At 43.1% G+C, this 18,404-nt stretch overlaps 1 protein-coding gene across 1 annotated transcript in view; it reads right to left on the bottom strand.

Moving 5' to 3' along the window:
- Nucleotides 1–18,404, bottom strand: part of Myo81F (unconventional myosin 81F) — an 89,755-nt gene that overhangs the window by 43,794 nt on the left and 27,557 nt on the right. The window contains exon 3 of the mRNA XM_019054837.2: nucleotides 2,440–2,502. Coding sequence (XP_018910382.2) covers nucleotides 2,440–2,502 — 63 coding nt within the window. The remainder of the gene's footprint in view (nucleotides 1–2,439; nucleotides 2,503–18,404) is intronic.

Raw genomic sequence — 18,404 nt, forward strand, 5'->3', positions numbered from 1 at the left:
GAAATTTTCAGATATTTTACAATGAATTGCGCACAAAATCGTCTGAAAATTTTGGAAAATAATATTCGTAATTTTCCCAGTAAAGTCGCTTTTTATCGAAGGAAACACGGCAACGTCTGGAGGCTCATACGGCGTTCTTCCTTAGCACGGCAGAGTTGAGCTCCCACGTATTCTGCCGTGCTGAGGAAAAACGTCGTATGAACATTCCAGAGATGCCAAATTTCCTTCGATAAAATGTTTATTTTTGAAGAAAGCTAGGGATGTTTTACCTTGGAATTTTCAGGAAATTTAGGTGAAATTGCGAACAAAATTACCTGAAAAATTGGAGGGAAAACGTTTACAAATTTTCCCGAAAATTCGCGATTGATTGAAGGAAATTTGGCAACGCCTGAAGCCTCATACGGCGTTTTTCCGGCACGGCAGTATTAGTCGGGGGCCCGGGCCAGTGACGGAGGGCGCGTGACCGGGGAGGGAGATTAGAGGACGAAGGCTCCCCTAAAAATTCCCCAAGTGAGGCGCATGTCTCCATTTTTAGCCTCTGGGATATGCGCGGCTCAATCACTTTTTTCCGCTCGCCAAGATGACTCTCCATTATTTTTAGCTGCTTCGTCTCCCTGTGCAATAAAATCCCGGCTCCGCGCTTTTCTCCCACCGTTATCTTTTCCTTATCCTCGGCTAAATACACTCCAGAAATTTCAAGACGCAGAAGAAGGACAGGAAAAATTTCCTGACGCAACGGCTCTTGCACTGGAGCATTTTTCGCGCCGTTGGTTCTCATGTAAATGGAAAGACTTTTTCGTAAGGACCACGCACATTTTCATCGTTCTTAAAAGGATCCAAGCCACATCAGCTGTTGCAAAATTTCACTGTGCAACTTATTTTTTTACGAGGAAACGTCTTTGCGGATTCCTTTGAAATTTTTTTGGGATTCCCTGTTAAAAATTGGCGATAGAATGTGTGTTCCAAAATACTATAGACCTAAAGCCGGCTGTAAGATTTTCTATAGCTTCGGTAGCCGGCTGTAAAATTTCTTTCAGCCTTTTACAGCCGATGGCGACTAAGCAACAGCCAGACGATACAGTTTATGCTTAAAGTTACTAAATACGGATACAATGACTTAGTTAGTTTGTGGACTACCGCTCTCTTTTTGTGCCGTAGTATCTTGATTTATTTTGCGAGGAAAGCTCCGTACTTTTGAAGGATGCCTGTCATTCTTAATGTGTTGGAGCGCCTTCAATTTCTTATGATACTGTGCAACACCTCTGGTGTGAAATAGTTGCTTCAGACGCCGTGGCACGCTGCGGCACAGCGGGCGGGCAGAGAGCACGAAACGCGCATTGGCGCCTACAAACCTAACAGGGATACTTCCACGCTACTGCACGCATTGCGCAATGCGTGCAGTATCCCTGTTAGGTTTGTAGGCGCCAGTGCGTCGCCGCGCAATGCGTGAAGTATCCCTAAGAGGTTTGTAGCCGCCAGTGCGTTGCCGCGCAATGCGTGAAGTATCCCTGTTAGGTTTGTAGGCGCCAGTGCGTCGCCGCTCCACTTTGTGTTAGGCTCTAATATTTAATCTCGCGGGGTCAGCGTTTTTCAACTCATGATTTTGAAATGTTTGCACACTCTGTATGGATTACTCTCATTTTAATTGATGAAAAAACAATATGTTTTAAAGGAAAATATAATGTGGGTTTTGTAAATATTAAGGTCGTTCCGTATCAAACTTAATGATTTCCAAAGCACACGAATTTCTACACAATTGCCTATAGCCTTTTATAGCCAATGGCGATAAAGCGTAAAGCCCGGCTATAGGAACTATAGCCAGACTGTATACTTTTTTACAGCTTCGTATAGTCCGGCCATAAGATTTGCTCCGCTTTCTACAGCCAGCTTTATGATTTTCAATAGCCTTCTCTAGTCGGCTACAAGAACTCCTATGGTATTTTGAAACGCAGCTCGTATCGCCAATTTTTACCAGGATCGCTATGCACTACGAGGAAAATTCACTGAACTTTGCACAAAAATCCCGTTTTCGTTTGAAAAATTAAAATGCCCCATTAAATTTGGCAATAGCTGATGCGGCTTGGTTCCTTTCTCCTTCCCAGTCCATATTGTCCTGCTACGCGCGGAAAGAGTACTGCCGTCAGCCGTGCTAAGGAAGAACGCCGTATAAAAGTTCGAGAGTTGCCACATTTTCTTCGATGAAATGTTCAATTTTGAGGAAAGTAATGGATATTTCCCCTTGAAGTTTTCAGGAAATTTAGGTGAAATGGCGAACAAAATTACTTCAAAAATTAGAGGAAAAATATTTACAAATTTTCCCAAAAGATCGTGATTTACCAGAGGAAATTTGGCGACGCCTGAAGGTCCTTACGACGTTATTCCTTGGCACGGCAGAGTAAACGAGAGGAAAAGTGTAGAGAAAGTGAAGTGAATACTTACGGTGCTGTAGATGCTGAGTTCTTTATACGGATTGACAGCTACCAGAATGGTCCCAGAGTAGGTCTGCAAAAGTGAGTTAAGGAGTCGAATGCTTGCATGACGACATGAGAGTGGAATTGTCGAATAAATATATAATCAGGGGCGGGTCTGAGGGGCAAATTACCACTCGGGGCCCAGACCCGAGGCCCCCCCGGCCCCGGGCTGGGCCCCCCGATCCCAGAACCGGGGCCCGGGAGCCACGGGAGGGAATACTAATGAGTTCCACGCTTCCACGTTTTGTCCACTTGAAGAGCGGCCTCAAGAATTTCAATTGTGATCGTTAATAAACTCCTCGAGAGTGCTTATGGCGCGAGCCCCGCTCTACCCAGAAGGTGTCTATGGATCCGGGACCAAGCACCGCCGCACACGGGGTCAATTGAATCAGTGAGAACGAAAACACACCAACTCGGTAACTCGAAAATGCGCAATTTCTATTAAAGACACCGTACCAAGACCCACCTTCCGAAATCCGAGCTATTTCAGTGAATCCGTACGTTTTCCGTACAGTAGACACCCTGTTTTCTAATTGAATACAAAAAAAATCATAAATAAAACTTGAACTAACATTGATATTCCAACTCATAGCCGCAACGGATGAAATTTTTGCCCACGAGGCGGCGAAGGTACTAAAAAAGAAGGTTTTTTTTTTATCAGCTCTAAGTATCCTTTTAAAATTTCGTTACCTGCCGGGTACTCAACTCGGGTCCCGTAAAAAAGCCACAGGAGGAACCGACAAATCGTAATTCTCAGCCGTTGCGCACGCGCTGAGGTAAACCGCTCTTTTTTCGTCGCGCCCCTCACGAAAGAACGTATGTCTACATTTTACTGTTGCCGAATTTCCCCTCGCAAATTGCACTTTTACCAGAAGAGTCTTAGGCATTTCGGACTGAAAATTTCACCGAATTTTACCGGATTCTCATGCAATAAGCAAAAAAATGTTGAACTGAAACTGCACGGATACATTCTTGAAAAAAAATTAAATTCTTGGAGTCAATTGCAGCTTCCGAATGTAGTTAAGTTCCTTCGTCTGGGAAACGACGTTTCAATTAATCCTTGAATAACCTTGATTCTTGTAGTATTCATCCTGTCAGGGTTGCTACAGAATTTGAAAAATGAAATTCCCTGACAGTTCTCTGATTTCCCTGTCACATTTTGGTAAAATTCCCGGAAAATTGAAAATATACTAGATGGTTAAAAAGACATAATTTCAGATAGTTTTCAATCAAAGTCTATTGTTTGAAACGTCAAACCTGGTCTAGAAAGCAAATAAAGATGTCTTATCAATTTTTCCATGATATCTATGACATTTTCGTCATTTTCCTTGACAATTTCAGGTTTTCCCTGACTTATAAAAGTCCGTGATATTTCCCGGTATTCCCTGACTGGGGCAACTCTGAATAACCTTGATTTTTGTAGTATTCACTAGAGTCCCTTTATACTGAGAGTTAAGACAACCCCCCTCGTGGAGTCACAAACGGAAATAAAGATTACACAAATTGAACGTTTTTCGTAATCTTTGATCGGCCCATTCTCAAATTCCTTTCTCCGTTCCTTCTCTCATTCCGTTTGTTCCTTGCCGAACCCGTGATTCCCAAGTCCATTCCAGAGTATAATCTTTGCAATTGGTGAAGATGTAATCTTTATTCCCGTTTGTGACACTGTGGAGGCCTAAAATACGGGAACCAATCAGAAATGGATTCGCATTGTCTTTACTCTCAGTGTAAAATGACTCTGGTATACACTCTGTGTGCGGCCGGTCAAACATTGCTATGGAATGATTTCCGTAACCCTTGCGCGGGGGAGCGCTGCAGTCGCGGGCGGGTGACTGATTCGCGGGGGGGAGACATTCTGGCGGGGGGGCGTATGTGAATCGCGCGCGGGCACCACTGTTGTGCGCGAGGGTGACTGATCCGGGGGAGGGGGCCATTGTTTCGATTCATCGAAGAATCGATACACTACAGTGTTGCCAAGCCTATACACCAAATTTTCATGTCTGGTTTTGAAATGGACATTACAAGTTCGAGTTTGTTCTGAAGATGGAAGAAGAAGAAGTTACTGTTGTTTGTTTACATAGTTCACGAGGAATATGGGGTTAGGTTTTATGCTTCAAATTTATGCTGACTTTAATTTCGTGAATTACTGAATATCTTAATACGTAATTTGGTGAAATTAAACGCCTGTTGATTTGGAGATGGCTGCTAATGAGGGAATACGTAAGTACGTGAACTAATTTTATTTTATCGCTGACAGTCTTCCGGAACTGTAATTTGGGCAGCCCAAAACATTGCCACAGCAGATAACGTAAACAATCTTACACATCGCTATATTGAAACATTATAATTTTATGGAAGATAATGTCTGAAAGTTCTTCCAATACCTATATAAAAATATTGGTGCAATGATGTATGGTTGTGGAAAAACAGATTAAGTCGTTTCATGTCCAAAGTCCAAGAAATGGCCTCCTTGGTGTTTCGTAGGTTTATGGAAAAAAATGAGTCGACAAAATTCATATCAGTTTACAACGCCATTCAACAGAAAATCATGTTCTAACTGTTTGAATACGTTGATTACAGATTGTTTACGTTATCTGCTATGGCAATGTTTTGGGCTGCCCAAATTACAGTTCCGGAAGACTGTCAACGATAAAATAAAATTAGTTCTACGTACTTACCTATTCCCCCATTAGCAGCCATCTCCAAATCAATAGGCGTTTAATTTCACCAAATTACGTATTAAGATATTCAGTAATTCACGAAATTAAAGTCAGCATAAATTTGAAGCATAAAACCTAACCCCATATTCCTCGTGAACTATGTAAACAAACAACAGTAACTTCTTCTTCTTCCATCTTCAGAACAAACTCGAACTTGTAATGTCCATTTCAAAACCAGACATGAAAATTTGGTGTATAGGCTTGGCAACACTGTAGTGTATCGATTCTTCGATGAATCGAAACAATGGCCCCCTCCCCCGGATCAGTCACCCTCGCGCACAACAGTGGTGCCCGCGCGCGATTCACATACGCCCCCTGCCAGAATGTCTCCCCCCCGCGAATCAGTCACCCGCCCGCGACTGCAGCGCTCCCCCGCGCAAGGGTTACGGAAATCATTCCATACATTGCATGATACCTAAACTATCTCAGCTATAGTTACTCCTGTAAGCATACAGAGGCCTTTTGACATTCTTTCATGACAAGGCTCCATCGAATCCATGAGGACTCTGCCTATGAGTTTCCCCGCGGTTGCGTCAGTGGACGCTCCGTCGAGAGCATGACCCGGAAAGGCGGAGCCTTCAATCAAAGTTGGAATCGCAAACGTAAGCGAGTTCATTTGCGTTTTCATCATTGCTTTCACTTGCGACATCGCGCTCGTGATCGCCGATCGCCGATTCCCGATTCTGCTCACGCTCGCTGCATTGCAGCCACGATTATCACATCCAGCACCATCCACCAAAATAGGCCATTGTTCGCCGTCCAACCACTCTCCATCAAGGTCTCGTGTGCTCATTCGGACTCGAGTACCTTCATAGGGAGAATATGGACAAATCGAAAATTTGGAGGTTATGCCGCAATCAGACGCTGAATTTAGCAGCTGAATGTGGAAGTCAACAGTCATCGCCCAACGGCTGAAATTTAGCAAATTTATTGGGCGAGTAAGTCGTGGTTTTTTTAATCTCATTGGAAAAATGCATGAACGATTATCGTTTAGGATGGTTGGAAAAGAGTGGCAGCTTAGTTTGTAGACTGTTTCGAATAGTTTCGAAGAGATAAAACTTTAAATTAAGATTAAAACTGAATACTATTTGGCAACAGTGCTGTACACCTTAAGGTTATGTTTTGCTGATAATCCGACACGTGCTTTTTTAATCTGTATCACGTCTATTTTCAGTAAGTTCCATTGCAGTTCTCTTTTAATTTATGTAAGTCCTTCTACATTTCATCCTTTTTTCTTACTCCACCATGCTCTGCCAAAATATTCCAATTCAGATCAGAATAGCGTTATGCCGCAATCAGACGCTGAATTTAGCACCTGAATGTGGAAGTCAACAGTCATCGCCCAACGGCTGAAATTTAGCAAATTCGAATTATTTTCATCCAGATGTGTATCAAATCTACTCGAATAGTTCAGACAAATTCAAAATTGGTCCGATGGTTGCTGAGAATCGTTGCTGAATTTTGGGCATCGGGCCGATGACTTCCACATTCAAGTCACATTCAGCTCCCACATCCAGCGTGTGATTGCGGTGCTAGGTTCGATCAGGTCAAGTAGCTCATGGGGTCCACAGGAAAGCTCGTGCTGCCTACACCGAAAATTGTACGCGAACTGCCAATGCGCTAGAATCACCTCTACACGCTCGGTCGGTAAAGAGATATTTTTTGTGGGCTCTGAATGAGTGTAAAATTTACGGTGATACCACCATTCGATACCGCGTGACGTTAAAATCACCTTTTCTCGTCCGGTAAAAAGCTATTTTTCACGTGTATTTCGAGAAACTTTGGAATTTCACGATGATACCACTATTCGACCACGGGGGAGCTCATGTTGCCTATACTGAACATTGAAGGAGAACTGACATGTCGTTAGTCACCTTTTCCCGTCCGTTGAGAAGTTTTTTTTGTTTGTATTCCGAGTAAGCGAGCCATTTCACGGCAATACCACTATTCGACCACGGAGATGCTCGTATTGCCTACACAAAAAATTGTGGGCGAGCTTCCAATGCGCTAGAATCACCGTACACGCTCCGGGCTTTAAAAATAAAATGCCTTCAGGGCACCTCACGCATCATTGGAAAAATCGAGTTGGTAACGTTTTGGAAATCTCCAATAACTGCTCCGCGTGTGCGGAAAATTTGGTAGCCCTATCTTAGGCTGGTTATGAGGTTCGGAGTTTCAAAAATTGCGATTTACATTAGAATAAATGGGATACGCGCGCGGTTTCTTACTGAATACTGAGATACTGAAATTACTGATTACTGAGGAAGACTTACTGAATACTGAAATACTGAAATTACTGATTACTGAAGATTACTGAAAATACTGAAATGGACCTCTCGGTTGCATTATACACATAACGTAATAACGTCATGACATCAGGATCAAGGACAAAATAAATTCCCGGTCAAGCTGGATGACGGATGAGCCTTTAGACCACTAATTTTGTGACTACAGGGTGGTCCTGGGTTAAACAGCCAGACTGCAGGAGCCGTACCCCCAAACCCCCTCTTTAAACTTCGATTTTTTTAGATCATTCATGAATTCAGGGCTTGAAATACTGGGGGGTACACATTTTTGTGAAATTTGGTCCAAAACCGTTGCTGAAATTCGGGAAAATTATTTACTTTCCGAATTGTTTTTTTAGGGGGGGCATGGCTCAAACTGGGGGGGGGGCACTTTTTGAAAAAACTTCAGACGACAAAAAAGTCTTATTTTGACCCATAAAAAACGCTCCTGCAGTCTGGGCGTTTAACCCTGGATCATCCTGTATAAAGTCCGTCGAACGGACCACTAGACAAGGTACGAATTTCAGCATTCTGATACATGTTTCTTAACCAGAATTTCACGTAGAACACGATTCGCGCAACGAAAATGACTGAAACTAACTCCTAACGAAGATATTAACGTTTCCTTTTCACATTGGTTACGAGGAATTTGAACTGCCCGCTCACAAGAAACTCAAAGCTCCACGTGAGTCAAATCGCGCACTACAACGGTTTCAGCAAGCTTCTCAATCGAGCAATGTTCATTTCCCACCGTGTATCCTTCAAACTATAAACAACTTGCTAAAGCTGAGCCAAAGCGTCAAAATCGAGGTTGCCAGATTTTTATATCGCATAGATTGTCATGATAACGTCCAGCGCGCGATGTGAGTCACGTAGAGCATAGAGTTTTCATGAGCGGGTAGTTTGAATTCACGCATCAAGAATCATTAAATATCTTCGTAAGGAGTTGATTTCGGTAATTTCCGTTGTGCGCATCGTGTTTTACATGAAATTTTGATTGAGAAACATGTATCAGGATGCTGAAATTCGTAGCTTGTCTAGTGGTCCATTGTGACGATACCGCGAATTGACACTGAAGGTGATTCTCCTCAGCCGTGGCACCTTCCTTGATCTCTTAGCGGTCATTTGGACAGGTATCGCGGCCCACCCAATCCATTAGTCACCAAAAAACTGAGACTAAACAGTAATTTAGGGGCACATGGCGGGAGAAAACCATTTCCCGACGCGTTTACACGACGGCGGATGAGTCATAAAGCTGAGACAACAGCTTCTCATAAAAACGACGTTAAACTGTGGGTCCACTTCCCCCGTCGGGCTCCGCGAGGTATCCGTATCATTGATTACCTGGCCTATAGCGCAGAACCACCACCTGTGTAGTGGTGCGAGCTTAAAAGACCACCTAAATTAGTGTGACTGCCGTGACTCATCCGGTAATCTTCGCCCAGGTTGCCGCCCGATCTCATTTTTTCGAATCTCAGAGTCTACGCAAACTATTTGGAATTGGAGGTGCTATTTAGAGTTGCTACAGAATTCGGAAAATGAAATTCTATGACATTTCCCTGATTTCCCTGACACATTTTAGTGGAATTCCCTGACAATTGAAGATGTGACGGATGGTTGAGAAGGCATAATTGAAAATAGTTTTCAGGCAAAATTTCTTGTTCAAAATCTCAAACCCATTCTAGAAAGCAAATGAAGGTGATTTAACAAATTTTCCCTGACATTTCCGGTTTTACCTGACTGGGAAACTCTGGCTATTCGCGTTTCGAAAAGAGTTCTCCGGGAAAAATGGTTAAAAACACTCCCTCGATTTAAAGAAAATTGTTTTTTACTGCATGAAGAACTTTACTGTGAAGAAAAGACTTTCACACATTTAAAGGAAAATAATTTGTATTGTTATGATTTCAAATTATTTTCTTCTCTTTTCTTGATTCGAATCTCATCGATGGCAAACTTAATTTTCTGTGACATAAAAAAAACTCTTTTTTTCCACTCAATATTTTTTCTTCAAATCGAGAAGAAAATGTTCTTTGGCTCGCAAAAAATTTCCTAAATTAAGGAATCTTTTCCACAAATTTGAAAAACTTTTTTAGGTGTAGCCACTTTTTTCCAGTATTATAATACTTTGAAGGCGTCGTCCGCTAAGTTGGCATTTGTTTACTTTCCGTTTGCAAGCGATCGCGATGCAATCGACCAATAGCGATCGAGGATTGACCGTGGTCCATTGCGAGCGTAAAATTATTACTCCTGAATAATTAAGGAGGCAACAAGCCTAAATTATTCGGCAAACTAAAAGAAGCCAATTCCTCCAATTCAAGGGACAATGAAAATCAACGCTCTGTGAAGCGAGAATTTAAGAAAAACGAACGCATGGTGTCTAATTTTTTTCATCGTGGGAAATCCTGGTGAAATCCTGATTTTTGACTGTTAAATCCTGATTCCTAATTTTTCCAAATCCTGATTTTTTGCGGAGCCGAATGTAACTTCACAAAAATAACTCGATAAAAAAATCCGATCGGGCGCCTGGCTTTCCTCAAATCCTGATTTTACGACCGATTATTCCTCAAATCCTGATAAAATCGGGATTAAATCCTGATTGACCTCAAATCCTGATAAAATCGGGAAAATCCTGATGCTGGACACCCTGGAACGGCACAGTACTTTTACCTGAAAATCGATTTTTTGGCTTTGATTTTTCTGCGAATAATTTAATCGCTTTTTGGGGAAAAATCAACAGCATGCTGCCGTACTAAGGAAGAACACCGTATGCACATTCGAGAGTTGCCAAATTTCTTTCGATAAACTGTTTATTTTCTAGGAAAGTTATGAATATTTCCTCTTGACATTTTCAGAACTTTTCGACGGAATTGCGAACAAAATTGTCTGAAAAAATGGAAGAAAAATATTCATGAGTTTACCAGGAAATCCGTGTTTTATCAAAGGAAATTTGGCAACGCCTGAGGGTTCATACGGCGTTTTCCTTAGCACGGCAGTATGGTATTTGTTGAGCTGGAACACCCTGTAGATATACGATTATCACCCTGATAGGATTTTGGCAACACTGACGAGGGTTTCTCCTCGATTACATTGTTATTCGATACATTATGAGGAATTCTGCCGTACTAAGGAAGAACGCCGTATGAATATTCGGGAGTTGCCAAATTTCCTTCGATAAAAAGTTTATTTTTTAGGAAAGTTATGGATATTTTTCCTTGAAATCTTCAGGGGCTTTAGCTGAAATTGCGAACAAAATTGTCTGAAAAAATGGAAGAAAAATATTCATAAGTTTACCAGGAAATCCGTGTTTTAGCAAAGGAAATTTGGCAACGCCTGAGGGTTCATACGGCGTTTTTCCTTAGCACGGCAGTATGGTATGGTATTTGTTGAGCTGGAACACCCTGTAGATATACGATTATCACCCTGATCGGATGTTGGCAACACTGTCCGGCAGTGGTATTTCCTGCGACCGGTAATCGTCGCGAGCAGCACCGGCACGAGTTCCTATCTTCCCACCACCGCCGCTGCTACATGTTCAACTCAAAATCAACATTGTTCCCACCCCAGGGCTAATTGCACGATTTATGACTCAATTTGACAACAGGGAAACAATGATACCAAGCCTGAGGACGAGATAGAAGATACAAGGGTGCTTGTTCATATGAGCATTCCGAGACCCGAGTCTCGGCTTGATGTTGCTTTAAGCACACATCTGGTTTATGAGAGTCTTGAATTTTCTTATTACCTCCTTTCCGGAGGGAAATTTCCAGTAAATGAATAAAAGAAAAGAAATTACTTTAATTTTTTTGTAGACTTTTTTTTAACTGAGAGGAAGTTTTTTCCTCCTCAAAGGATGTAACTTTGTCATCGATGACAACTCAATATTCCTTGGAATAGAAGCACTTTCATTCGAATTCCATGAGTAAAATACAAATTTTCTTTCAATTCTGCCGAACTGATTTACTTCAAATAGACGAATTTTGTTTTCTTCAAAATAATCTTTCAAATGGTAAAAAGAAAAAAAAAGGGGGAAAAATGTCTTCTTTCGACCACTTTCCCCTTGATGGCATAACTGTTATTCGAAGCAATTTTCTTTAAATTAAAAAAAGTTTGTCAACAGGTTTATTTTTATTTTCATTTTTATTTTATTTTTTTTTTTTTTGAGGGAATTTACATTCTTGTGCGGTAAGACCGAACAAGCACAATTATAGCGACATATCTGAGGACTGCAGGATGTTTTGAATTTCCGCTCGAAAAACGTTTGTTTTGAAATTCCCCAACTGTGGATCCTTCGTCCAGAAATTTCCTGCACTTCTTCGGTCTTCGAGGGTTCTCTGTTAACCCAATTTTTCAGATTTTCCGACTCGATGGGGCAAAAAAGAACGAGAACCCGCTGGGCGAATCTCACGAACAGAAACTGAGCGTTCGGATTTTCACTGCTGAGCTTGACAATGGGTGCGAATGATACAATTTGTTAATGCACGTTCGGGGAGTTTAACGACCGGAAAGACATTGGAGACTCGACCGTGAACTTCTACAGCTTAGGGCTCGGAGCACTCGATGGGCACTTCTTTTCGTTACATTCTTGAGCTTCTCACGAACTAGTTTCTCTTGGAATTCAGGGAAGGAATGCCGTGAGAATAAGGGGTAGATAGGAGAGGAGACAAATAAATATGATCGTCCGAGTAGTCTAAGTGTGTACTGAAAATAATTGTTAAAAAACTTCCTTGGCACGGCAGTATAGTTCCCGTTTATTCTTGCGGTCCGCAACTAACGAGCACACTCCTTCTTACCCACCCGCCTCTGGTTCCTTTTAGCATAAACACGTCTAGGGCTACTTTTAAAACCATTGAAAAGGGTCTGTCGTCTGTCCACAAATTTCGGGACGCGATTTTACCTATTTTTTTTACACTGATGCCGGAATCACACGCTGAATTTAGCAGCTGAATGTGGAAGTCAACAGTCATCGTCCAACGGCTAAAATTTAGCAAATTCGAGTTATTTTCATCAAGATGTGTATCAAATCTACTCGAATAGTTTAGACAAATCCAACATTAGTCCGATGGTTGCTGAGAATCGTTGCTGAATTTTGCACGCGCAAAATTCAGGCAGGATGACTGCCACATTCAGCGTGTGATTGCGGCATCACGCACCCCTGCGTGGGCTTGTGACGCAATCGAAACACCGGTCCAGACACCCCTGAAATAATGACGTAACATTTGCCTCATACAAAATTGCATTATATTCCTCGGCCGCGTCGCAGTGACGTCACGGCGAGTGAATAAAGGGTCACGGTGGGCTCCATCGAAAGTCTCCGGTCTCCCCGCGTACGGCCCTCCCTCGGTAGTTCCGTTGCATGTCGAGCGAGCGATAAATCAAGTCGAAACCAAGGACCAAGGGTTCGCGAGCGGAGTAGGTTTCCCTCAGGTTCAGGCCAAGAAGTCCAGGAACGGAGGACCGCGTTGTCCGGCTGTTCGCGCCCGGTCTCAGGACGTCGGCGTCGGTGCTCGCTCGGCTGGAACGGCGTGGCGCGGCCGGGGTCGGAGCCAGTGGCGTGACGTGCTTTGCGATATATCGATGGATCTGCTGGTTAAACCCATGGCAAAGGATCGGCACTGAAAAAAAATTCTCGGCATTTTTACCAAGGTCCGTTGGTACCTTTACCATCTCACTTTTTTACCAATTATTGGTAATTTTACCAAGACAGACGGGTAAGCTTACCTAAAAGCCGGTATTTTTACTGTTTTTTGCAGGTAAGAATACCACTTTTATTGGTAATCAATTCCCGGTAACCTTGCCGTTTTATCTCGATAATTTTACCACAGTCGATAAAAAATATTGGCGTTTTTACCAAGGTCCAGTAAAATTACCGAGAAAGTTCAATAATTTTACCGAGATTTCTAGGTAAAATTACCAATTCCATTAATGGTAATTTTACCAAGAAAAAACTGGGATCAAATAGACCCCTGAATTCTTGGTAATTTTACCCTTTTCTTTGTAAATGCACAGAGATTTTTTTTCAGTGTGTTCACAACGAGCACTGGAATAATCGATTCTTTTACATAGCTTCGAATGGGGGAATATCGATGATCGATGCTGGTCGGAAGGGGGAACGGGTCACGCTGTGCGGGTGGGGACGCTGGATTACGCATCGGACGCATTGGCCGCATTCCCCGAGCGGGCGGATATTTCAGCGTCGCGCGCGGGCGAATTCTGAAGCGGCGAGTGACGTATCCACGTACACAGCCAACCGGAATCGTCGCTCTTGTTCTTACGGGGAACTCCGGCATTGGCTCGGTTCATTGAATAATCCCACCAGAGGCGCCATGTTCCGTCATCGGAATCTCCAAGTCCGCGGTCCGCTGCTGCCGTTCCAATTCTCGCTTCAAAATGTCCGTGGCTATGGCCAGTGAGTTTCCTTATTTCGATCGGATCAACTAACGGAGATGTTGCATGTGTGAGGGATTTGCGATTTGACTGTTGATTCTTGTGTAAAAGTTTGCGAGAAACACGATGGTGCCACTGATTTTCTCTGAAATCAACTCCCAAGCTCAAAAAAAGCTCTAAAGTTGAGGGCAAAATGGAGGGGATAACCCACCCTACCCTGAGAGTCCACCTCTACATCAAAACAAACTCTCCATGCAAAGATAGGGAGCAAATACATTAGCAGGGTTGCCGTGTTTTCAGTTGTGGTGTCCCCAAATAAAGTGGCAGCCCTGTCAATGTATTTGCTCCCTATCTTTGCATGGAGAGTTTGTTTTGATGTAGAGGTGGACTCTCAGGGTAGGGTGGGATATCCCCTCCATTTTGGCCTCAACTTTGAGAGCTTTTTCTGAGCTTGGGAGTTGATTTCAGAAAAAAACGGTGCACCATCGTGTTTCTCGCAAACTTTACACATGAGAATCAACAGTCAAATCGCAAATCCCTCACACATGCAACATCTCCATTGTAAGAGTACTTGGTAGATCGATCAAATTTTTGGTTGAATCCACCGAATTCGTAGTTCATTCAGAGACGTCTGAGGATGAAGAAGTGTCCTGCTGAATTACACTAGCACTCTTGTTACCCTCGATGTCGCTTCTCGAGATGAAATTTTCGAAAAAAAATGTCTATAATTTCACAAAGTTGTTGAGAACTTGAAGAATATTTTCAGGGGCTGGATATGCAACACGCACTGAGAAACACCCGAGAGCCAAAACCGTCTGCCTTTTCTTTGATTTTGAGTTTAATTTCGAAAAATATTTTTCCACGTACTTTTTCGGAAATTTCGTTAAACATTTCACATGAATTTTCTATATTTTATTGTTCATGAAACATTTCAACCTTGTGAAGAGAGGGAATGCACGCAAAGTCTGCACGCATTTTCGCTAAAAGTCGACGTTTGCTTTCAAACGTCCGCTGAAAGTCTGCGTTTTCCCAAGATCCGCAGACTCGTCCGCAAGACCCGCGAAGTATAGGCGTTGAGTCTAATTCTTCGCGATTGGACGTATTTCTATCAAACGAAACTATGTGCATCGTGACGTGAGACCTGTAATGCATACATTCTTATGGGTCTCAGGGCTCGTGTCTTAATGCACATAGTTCCGTTTGACAGGAATACGTCCAATTCGGCGGCACTGCCCGAGTGCCGGGCTCTCCAAATCGGCCAAGCCCTCTGGGTCTGGACACCTTTATGCCGAACAAGGCTGCTGACAAAAGGAGTGAATCAGCGCGCGTGCTCAGCTCTCCATTGACAAAGCTTTTTCCTTGTCCGAAGAGAAATCTTTCCCTAGGTCAGTTTCACTGAATAAATATTTTAGAGATCCTACACCGGATATGACTTCTTTTCACTGAAATAATACTTTCGGGTCATGAAACTTATCGGAAGCCGCTGATGCCAAGGTTGCAGCAGGTCGCGTGATCATGAAGATGGGCAAGGATTGCATGCAATGCATGTGTTTAGCCGTTGACGTCAAAATCCCGCGTTTTTGCAAAATTTTGGCGAAAACTACGTGTTTTGTACGGTAGCGCATCAATTATTGGATCCAAAGTATATCACTCCGAGCATTTTGCATGAAGGGGGTTTCAAAAGGGAGAAGTCAATTCGAAAAATTGGGAACCGGTAGGAACTTTCTCCATCCCCCGGTTGATCCCCCCTCTTACAGTTGGACGTATTTCTGTCAAACGGAACTAAGCGCTAATTTGAGTTCCTTTTGAGGAATTTAGAATGCCGGATAGCGCGTTCTGTCAAACGGAACTAAGCACCACGGAAAAGCATTGCGAGTATAGGACGGAATGAGCTTTACGCCCGGATCCGCCGCCAATCCAAGCCCTCCTCTACCTTCCTACCACTATGGCGCTTATTTCCGTTTAACAGAAATACGTCCAGTTCTGACGTGCCACAGTGGATCGAGTCAATAGGAGAGGTCGGACATAATTTGGAAACTTTAAAAGCTTATAACTCCGTTTATACAAAACGTTGAGGTTTTAAAAGTGGTTCCATTGGTTTTCTCGTGAAATTTTCTTCTCGAAGCACCCCTAAACATATAAAATATGACGAAAAAAACGTCAAAATTTGCAGTTGTAGTCAAAAATTTCATGTCCGACCTCTCCAATTGACTCGATCCACTGTGCGTGCCAAGGAAAAACGCCATACGAATATACCGATCTTCTGAAATCCGTGCTTTTTCAGTAAATCCGTACTTTTTCCGCACAGTAGACACCCTGGGGTTTCCGGTGGTCAAAAAACTCCAGGAAAATTACTGTGACATCAGGGTCCTTGGTTCTTCCGATACAAGAAACGAAAAAAAATTGTGTAAGAGGCCCACTCCTGGATTTGAGGTTAGAATTAAAGGAAAAGGCCAGGAACCTCGCGTGACGAGGGTTTCTCGGTTCTCCTCGACTACATTGTTATTCGATACATTATGAGGAATTCCAAGGAGGAGGAAACGAGTAGCCCGCGACTCGGAGATGCGATCCAAGCGCCGGGCCGAGGAATGCGCGCTATTCCGGGATTCTCGTCCGCAGCAGAGACAGAACTGGTTCCACGCTCCGCCAGGCCAGACCGTGAAAAATTGAAAAGCTCCACGATTCGAATCGGAATCCCGAGAGTTATGGCTCCGTAATAAGTCGCGTCACGTGGAATAGTTAATTGAAAAAGTTGAACGATCCGTCGCCCTCGCCTCATCGCCGTCAGAGATGGACAATTTCATGAAAATTCGCGTGAACAGGGTTTTCTACCAAAACAGGCTGACCAAAAATCAGTACTTTTGCAGTACTTTTCCGGTACATTTCCGAGAAATTCGGTACCTTCTAGACGGAAAAATTCAGTACTTTTTCAGTACCCTAATTTGACGAAATTCGAAAAATTTCAAAAATTTGAATTTCTCGCTTAAATTATGACAAAAATGATTTTAAAAAAATCCGGAACTTCTTGCGGAATGTCCGCGCTTTTTCAGTACTTCCGGACCGCCTTTGAAAAAATCAGTGCTATTTCCGGACTTGTAGACACCCTGGTGAAATTTCATGAAATTTTTTGAAACTTTTGGGGCTGGATTCAGCAGGCGAAGAAACGCCTCGAAACAGTGTTTCTCGATTTTGACAAATTTCACCCCAGGCCTACGCAGGGCCGGATTAAGGGGGTGGCCACATGGGCCGCGGCCCATGGCGGCAAATCTAAGGGGCGGCAAAAATTTGCAATTTTTTTAAGAGTAGGTATAAAAAAAATCGGATTTAGACAAAAAAAATTGCAAACGAGAAAAGGCGACAAAATCTCTCATTTACTGAGAATATAGTAATTTCTAATTTTGTCGTCTCTTAGTGATACAAGAGACAGTACCTTCAATTAGTCGAGTTAAGAGAGAAACCAAACACGCAATTTGGCCTGGAACGGCGCGCGACTTAGAGAGAAATGATGACGAGGACTTGAGATGAAAAGGAGAAGCCCTCGGCGCGGCGATCGGCATGTAACGCATATTAGCGCCTACAAGACAGCACGAATACTTCTCGCATTGGATCAAACACAGTGCTGTCATTGCGGTCAGCGTGAAACGCATAGCGCCTACAAGACTGTCTGAATACTTCACGCTTTGCGCCAAACATGGAATGCCTTGTCCATACAGAGATAGGTTTACGAAACTTAACTTCCACGCAAAGTTCCGTGAACTTTTGCAAGTAGTGTTGACAGGGCTTTCCCAAAAAATGTGTTCAACACGAGCAAATGCGTCTATATGCACCCCTCCCCCGCTGGCACGTTCACTTGATGGTTTTTATCGAGTTTCAAAACGAATGAGAAGGGGGCGGCAAAATACAGGCGACCCATGGGCGGCAAGTAGGTGAATCCGGCCCTGGGCCTACGACATTCACGCGTATCAGATGTTTACGTAGGTTTGGTGGTTAGGTTGGCGCTAAATTCCTCTCTAAACTTCCTTTGGTGCCCCCCTTTCCCTTTGTGTATAGCACTTCAGTGGGGTAGTAAAATACTGACGCATCTATAGGAGGACCACGCTCCCCGGACTTCCGAAGGTTCAATTGATAATCCCGAAAAAAAATTAACACATTTTTAGAAATAAATTTATTCAAGCCTTTTTACACTTTTCATCTCTGATCGCCGTCATCCCTGCATTTTTCCACGAGCGGTACGCGCCGTCCAAAACGATTTATAACCCGAATAAACATTCATTTTCGGCGATTTCTCCGACCAACTCCGCGGGCAAAAAAGCTGAGAGCAAACTTCAGTTCAACGCCGAGTTAATTTCTCAATTGGACATAGGAGCTAAAACGACTTTTGACAGCTTTTTGGAAGAGATAACACAAAACATTGAAGTCAAAGAACCTATTGACAGTGAACTTGGGTTCCGAAATGCTATTTTTGAAAATGTTGGTGCTGTTATCATACAACCGATTTGAGCGTACGCTTGCCGCATTGAACAATTAGCGGCGACGGATAACCG

Source organism: Bemisia tabaci, chromosome 1, assembly GCF_918797505.1.
Source record: "Bemisia tabaci chromosome 1, PGI_BMITA_v3".
In the NCBI taxonomy this organism is placed as follows: domain Eukaryota; kingdom Metazoa; phylum Arthropoda; class Insecta; order Hemiptera; family Aleyrodidae; genus Bemisia; species Bemisia tabaci.